General features: G+C 46.1%; 1 protein-coding gene across 2 annotated transcripts in view; it reads right to left on the bottom strand.

The window, feature by feature from the left end:
• The window catches only part of srgap2 (SLIT-ROBO Rho GTPase activating protein 2), a 98,616-nt gene that overhangs the window by 30,195 nt on the left and 60,581 nt on the right, over nt 1–7,840 (bottom strand). For both annotated transcript variants that reach the window (XM_048612088.1, XM_048612089.1), the window contains exon 15: nt 414–519. In XM_048612088.1, coding sequence (XP_048468045.1) covers nt 414–519 — 106 coding nt within the window. The remainder of the gene's footprint in view (nt 1–413; nt 520–7,840) is intronic.

The following is a 7,840-nucleotide window of genomic DNA, read 5'->3' as shown; positions in this document are numbered from 1 at the left end:
CCTCAGCACTGACCCTCCGACAGTGCGGCGCTCCCTCAGCACTGACCATGCTATGTTCCCTCAATCCTGTGAAGTACCTGCCTACATTGGACACGCTGCAGTGGAGCGTTTTTGGAAGTTTTCCGAGCGAGATTGCTTTGAGGGTTAGACTTAATAAATGTTATATAGCTTGTCAAGTCATGGAATAAGAAATTCTGTTTCAACTGTGCACAGATGTTGCTGTCTGCCCCCTTCTCATAGGATTAGAAGGATCCCAATCCAGCCGAGGAATGGTGTGTATTAGGGATGGTGGCGTTGATGAGAGAGAAGTTGTCTAGTTAATATGAGATGTTGGATGTCAGGCAGCGTGACATGAAGACAAGACGGCGGAAATAGTTTGTAGAGGCTCCTGTGAGACTCCCATTAATACTCACTGACTAAGGAAGGCAAACAGGTAACGCATCATGATGATGGTGGGTTTTGGCAAACACAGGAGAACTTTACGGATTTGCTGAGCTCGTTCGGTGAGATTTTCAATTGCTGCAAAAAGTGGGAACAAGAAATGCATTAAAACAAATTTGTTAGATCACAAAAAAGTCCACAGAGAACCTCCTTTCTCCAGATCCCAGCCTACACTCTCCCTGGAACAATCCAGTGCTCAGACCACTGGGGACTGGTCACCTCACCCAAGGTGCACTCTTCATGCCAAAGACCAAATGTAAATGCCGCCCCAGACTATTGGTACAGTTGGATATTAGCCCCTCCTCACTGATGTGCCAGTAGGAACAGATTTCTTTCAATTTGTTCATGGGGTGTAAGTGTCACTGTCTGGGCCAGTATTTATTGGCCAGAGAGCAATTGAGAGAGAATCACATTGCTGTGAGTCTAGAGTCACATGTAGGCCAGACCAGATGAGGATTCTGTCTCTAAATGATGTTGGTGAACCAGATGGGCATTTTTTAAACATCAATTGGCTGTGGTTTCATGGTCTCCATTGAAGTTTTTTAATCCCTGATTTTCTGTGAGGGTAAATTTCATGGTGGGATTTGAACCCATGGGGTTCAGGATTACTAATGCAGTGACATTAGCACAGGGTCACCATCTTCCCACATGATGATCCAGAGAGATTGGTTTTCCTCTATTACTGTGGTGAACTGAATACAGCTGATCGAGCCTAAAACTGAGAGATCTGCTGAAGGAACTCAGCTCCAGTCTGTGGAGGTCAGCATCAATGGGAAATACCGAGCTACGGAGGGGAGGAGGCAGAACATTAAATGTTGTGTTTCTGACTGCACACTGTCTACACAGAAGTAACTGCAGGATGGCAGAAACCTGATGTTTCTTCACAATCTCCAGTCTTTGAAAGGTGCCCTTTTTAAGGTATCGGACCCTGTGTAAATGCCTCTCATGTCCTCCTCAAATCTTTTTGACCACTGTCCACATTCTCTAATCACCTCATTTCCTTTAACTACAGGAGAGGTCACATCACTTGAATCTCACATTTAACAGAATCCAGACCAATTCCGAAGGCAGGTTCACAGCAACGTTCTGCATTAGCCAAGTCTTCCTATGCAAACTCTCCACTGTTACTCAGCTTGCTTCAGCTTTCAACCGTGAAAAAATAAACCAACACATTTGTTTTTCCTTTTCTTCCCAGACCCCTGCTCAATGATTCCATCACATCAACAGACCATTGACTTCATTCTCAAATTAAAGCTTTTACCCTTTGCTACTGCATTCTCTCTTATTTTTTTCCCACTGGCTCACAGGAATATGGATAAAATGATGAGATAATTATGATTATTTCTGGACTGTTATCAGTCAGCAGAGGAAAGATGAAACACAAGCTGATTGTTCACTGCCTTCACTCTCACTGTTCCTCCAATCACGGGGATTCATGGCTATTTTAAACTTACATTTGCTTTTAATTATTCTATTTTCTTTACTCCTTGTGAGGAAGGGCTGTTGTGGCACAGTGGTAATGCACCAACTTCTGAGCCAGAAGGCCTAGGTTCAAGTCCCACCTACTCCAGAGATATGTAATAACATCTCTCTGAACTGGGGTCAATTCAGTAGGTATCTACCCCACATGAGGGCTCCTGTGCTGCAGTAGTGTCTCTAGCTCAGAGTCACAAGGCCTGGGATTGAGTCCCAGAGGTGGGTACTAATGTCCAAACAGGCATCTATGCCTCAAGAAGCAGCAGCTTGAAGTTCACTGCAACAGTTGAGATTGTAATCTCCAATCTTACAGAGACTCAAATGATGTCCTACTCTCACTGTTGATGCTGTAGAGTTTGAAGACACATTACCTTGTCCATCTATTCTGATGGACAGTCAGAAAACTGGGGCTTTGCAGCTCTTCAACTGACTGTCTGTTATGTGTGAACTCTGACAGTGAGTGATGGCAGTTCACTCAACTATGGAATGTCAGAGACAAATACAGAAGCAGATCCCCGACACTCCATTATTGGTTGAAGTTTTCTCTGTTGTCTTAATTGCCCCCAACTCTGTAATCTCCTCTAGCTCCAAAATCCTTTAACAGCACTCCTCCAATTCCTGCCTCATGCTGCATTCCCAAATTGTTCACCATTCTACCATTGGTGGCTTTGCCCTAAGCCCTGAAATTCCCTCCCCTCTTCACTTCTAGCCAGCAGTACACGCTGCCTAATTTTGCTCCAAATCTGTTCACGTTTACCCAAATGGTGGGTGAAGCAGAGACACACTCAGTACCTGCTGATCTCCAGGACAGTTTTGGTCCTGCACGAGGGAGCTGTAAATAATGATGTACAGAAAGCAACCAATGCAACACAGCGGTCCTTTATTTACGTAACCTATAACTCATTCAATGTCATATCCCAGTGTCATATTTCCATTAAAGACTCTCCCTGAAACCCAGCTCACTGACTGAACTTCTAATCGCCTGTCTAAGCATCTCATTCGAGTTTGCTCATGCTCCTGTGGTTCTTATCGCTGCACTTCAGCTCTGAGGAAGAATCATCGAGATGTGAAACGTTAGCTTGCTCTCTCCATGGATGCTGCCAGACCCGCTGTGATCTCCAGCACCTGCTTGTTACCACTGCATTAAAGGTGCTGCATGAAACAAAGTTATTGTCACAAGTTGTTTATACATTTGGACAGGAGTCTGGAGTTGGAGTCCTTGATAAGATAACACCTCAACAAATGGTTTAAAGCAGCAAATTAGGGTAGTGATTGGGAACGTGGGCTAATTAAGCTGAGGTCCCCTGGAACTGCTCCCAGAAAGCCCCTATTGAAGGTCTGTGTGTGTGGACATTGGGTACTCCATATGGTACAGTCCCCAGATAATGTGTTTTCCTGATTGTTTCATCAGATATGGGTGTTGCTGCAAAGGCTGTAATGAGGTCAGCCAGGTGGACCTCAGAGAATGAGTATCCTGATTGGGGCTGTTAATCTGGTTCAATCAGGGAGCCCTGGCTGACAGATATAAACAGGAGTGTCAGAGATTCTGTTCACTCTGAGAGCTGGCTCTGAGGGAGCTGGATCAGTGCCAAGGACTCTTCACGTGTAAATAAAGGGTGACGTGGTGACGAATACTGGTCCCTGTGGAGTTATCTCTAATTGCCTAATAATAGTGTCTTGCTTGGCCATTTCAGAGGGAAATCACATTGTTGTGGATCTGGAGTCACCCAAAGTCTAGAGCAGGTAAGGAGTGGGGGCTGACAGTGCATGTGGAGGATGTGTTAAGGAGGAAGAAGCCAAACTGGGGTGTCAGCAATGTGAGAATGCTGTGAGTGTGAAGGGTGTGTTGGTCCCATGATGGTGGGATCAAACATGGGTTGGGTTAGGGTTTGCTGGGATTGGAATGGTGGGGGTGATGGGGAATGGAGCAGAGTTGACTAGGCCAGCAGATGAGGAGGGCTGCTCACTCGGTGTGGATGGGAAAGTGGAGTTGCTGGTGGGAGTAGGGAGAAGTGATGTGGAGTGTTCATGTGAATTAAGATAATATGGGAGTAGGAAGTGCCTGGAGCTCAGACTGACAGTCAATGTTCCTCACGGGGGTTGTGGGGGGAGGGTGGGAGGTGGAGGAATGTAGATTCTGTGCTTAACATCCCAATCATCAGCTTGTATTCCCAGTGGTCGCTTTGTGTCTGAAGTGGGTATGGGATCTGAGCTCAGAGACAAGTGTGGGTTCAGGAAGAAAACGGTCTGATCCCATGACCATTTCCATTAGATGCCTGGGGAATGCAATCTCTGTCTTAGATCTGGAATTAACCCATCAGAACCCTACAACCCAATGGTCTCAATGTGGACTTTACAAGCTTCAAAATCTCCCCACCCCCCGACCTCATCCCAAGACCAGCCCCACTCTCGTCCCCACCTCCTTGACCTGTCCGTTTTTTCTCCCACCTATCCGTTCCTCCCATCTCACTGAACAACCCCCACCCCAACTTCCTACCTACACTCACCCCTACTAGCCTCATCCTCGCCTCCTTGACCTGTCCGTCTTCTCTCCACCTATCTGCTCCACTATCTACCTTCTATCACCACCTCCCCCTCTCTCTATTTATTTCAGAGTCCCCTTCCCCTCCCTCATTTCTGAAGAAGGGTCCAGACCCAAAACGTCAGCTTTCCTGCTCGTCTGATGCTGCCTGGCCCGCTGTGTTCATCCAGCTTCACACTGTGTTATCTCTGACTCTAGCTTCGGCAGTTCCTACTGTCTCAGGTCTCCAGTTGTTTAACTGGATCCTAAAGAAATCACTCAGTGATAGCAAGAACTGCAGATGCTGGAGTCAGAGATAACAATGTGGAGCTGGAGGAACACAGCAGATCAGCAACATCAGAGGAGCAGGAAAGTCAATGTTTCGGTTCAGGACTCCTCTGATGCTGCCTGACCTCCTAAAGAAATCAATTAGTTTCAACTGTTAGCCTCAGGCTAGAAGAGGAGAATACAGACAAATTGAAAAAGGGGATGAGAGGGTAGGGTAAAACACAGTGGGGGAGGAGAGGCAGAAGGAGAAGGGTGGGGGTGGGGGGAGAGAGACAGGGAGAAAGATAGAGACAATGCAATGGGATAATGAGAGAAATAGAGCAGGGAGATCAAACAGGAAAGAGTGAGAGAGAGAAAAGGGGATGAGATACAGAAGATGTGATACAGGCTGCTGGAGAGAAGGAAAAGTGAAGTGGACTTAGTGATGGGGCTGCAGAAAGAGAAAGAGAGACAGACAGACAAAGAAAACGAGGGAGCTCAAAGGATGAAATAAAATCTCAGAAAACAGAGATCTAACAGCAGATTGTGTTGGCCCCCTTTTCCTTATTTAACATCAAAAAATAAAGTTAAGGGAAAGTTCCAAACTGTAACTTCAGCGCAGACTGTGTGTGGGATTTCTGTCCAGGTCACATAGCTATGTAACCTCGGTTTAACTGAGACAATGGACTATCCTGAACACAGTTCCCCTTCAAAGAATGTATCTTCCATCGGAGCGAGTGGGGTCGGAGCCCTGAGCTGCTGACACATTCACTCTCGTCATTTCCAGATGGTTCCAGTTCTCAATCAGCAGTCTCCATCCTGTCACTGGGAGAATCACCCAGCACTGACTGCACACAGACTCCAGTTTCGACAGCTGTTTGCCTTGTGCTTTTTAGCTTCAAAGACACAGGGAAAGTCTCTTATTATAGCTACTCTAGTGTGTGCATCTTTTTGTAATTTCCTTGAAAATCTGCTCCTTTACAGCTTTCCCTCGAATCAGTGACCTAGAGGCTACACTGAGCAACATAACTGCACCTATCTAGTCACTCACCTCTAGCCAAATCAATTTTGTCGTTGCATCCTCTGGGACATCTTCTCTCTCCAGTATTGTAATGTTCTCCTTAATCAATACTGCCACCATTTCCAATCTTTCATGAATACCTTGTATCCAGGGGTTTTTAATATCCAGTCCTGCCAAGCCCTCACCAATCCAGATCTCATGTTCAGCTGCAACTTCATATTTGCAGGTTGCCATTCGTGCCTGTAATTCACGAATCTTACTGACCATGCTCTGTCACTTCACATAAATGCACGGAAAGCTCGGTTTAGACTCCTCTTCCTTACTCTGACCCAACCGATTAACATGCTGTTCTCTACTCCAGTGCTATTGATCTCTCCTGGATATTTTGTGCACCGTTCGTATTCCTTTCTGATATTATTGTCTAGTTCACATACTCCTGCACTAGCAAAACGCCCCACACAGAACTCAGTCCCAGCTCTATTTAGGTGGAACCCATGCGCCTGTAGATATCCCATCTCTCCCAGCACCGATCCCCAAACCCCAGGAACCTAAAGCTCTTCCTCCTATTCCAACTTCCACACATTCACCTGTCCATTTTCTCTCCCACCGATCCGCCCCTCCCATCCCACGACCAATTCCCACCACTCCCTACCTGGACTCACCTATCACCATCCCACCTACCTTTCCCAGTCCTACCCCTCCTCTATTTATTTCCCAGGTCCCTTCCCTCTCCCCATTTCTGAAGAAGGGCTCCAATCCAAAACATAAGCTTTCCTGCTCCTCTCATGCTGCCTGGCCTGCTGTGTTCCTCCAGCTCCACACTGTGCTGCTTCTGTATTAGCTGCCTGTTTCTGTGCCTGGTACTCAGAATATTTTGGAGATTCTTATTTTTGAGATCCTGCTTGCTAATCTTCTACTTTGTTCCCTAAAATTCTGACTGCAGGACCAGATTCCTTTCCCCATGTTGTTGACTTGAATAAAAACTGATCACTCTCTGTCTCACGGCGATGTGCAACTGCTCAGTGACATCTTTGACCATTTGGTCCATTTTGACTGCCTGATGGTGTCTCCTTCTCCATTCCAACTCCTACACTGGGATGGGGGTGGGGGGGAAAATGACCACACCTACCACAGCAGGCTGTGCACACACACAGCGCTCAGCTTCACTGAAACAGTCACACCAATGCCACAAGCGACTACAACCAACAACACCTCCCACACTCAGATAAAACAAAGAAACACAAAGAAACTCAGCAGGTCTGGCAGCAACTGTGGAGAGGAAAAGCAGAGTTAATGTTTTGGGTCCAGAGACCCCAAAGGGGGCTGAGTTTCTCCAGCAATTTGTTTTCATTTGCTGGACAATTTGTTCTCGAGCTCCCACACAGTGCGCACTCTCTTGGGTACTGATGCTCTGCTGTCCTTATGTTTATGAGTTAGCTCTTAGCCACTGAGAAAAAAGAAACTTCACTAACTCTTACAAACTTTACAACTATTGATAAACTTTACTAATATTGATAAATCCTACTAGTAATCAACACAGTTCACTGGTTTAAATAAACTGTACTTCAAACAAGATAACGGCCATCAGCTCCTCACTTGTTTCATGTCTTAATAGTTATTTTGGTGTAATTTTGAATCTGTCGGCAGTGGAGGTGCAGTTTCTAACCCGTAACACTCATATTCTTGCTTTCCTGAGAAGTCCCACCTCTTTTCCTCCCTTCCCACATTAGGCTCTGACTAGTTACAGGTGATAGTACCGCTGCCTGCTGGTCTGACCAAACTCTCAGCTTCTTCTCCGTGCTGGCTATAACCCCAACTGCTCTAAATGAGTCACACTGCAGCAACTTAATCTCAACTTACCCAATTCCCAACCCTCATGCCTCTTCATTGGAATTTACCAATGCCCATCGGAGCAGGCAGTAAGGATCTGGCTAAAAGATTGGATCATTCCAGAAACTCCATACTCTCAGCAAGATTCTAAAATCCTACAGGAACAGAAACAGAAGTTGCTGGAAAAGCTCAGCAGGTCTGGCAGCATCTGTGAAGGAAGAAACAGAGTTAACAGGGTCTGAGGAAGGATCACTGGACCCGAAACGTTAACTCTGTTTCTTCCT

Source organism: Rhincodon typus, chromosome 25, assembly GCF_021869965.1.
Source record: "Rhincodon typus isolate 14 chromosome 25, sRhiTyp1.1, whole genome shotgun sequence".
NCBI lineage: Eukaryota > Metazoa > Chordata > Chondrichthyes > Orectolobiformes > Rhincodontidae > Rhincodon > Rhincodon typus.
This window is presented reverse-complemented; position numbering and strand designations above follow the sequence as displayed.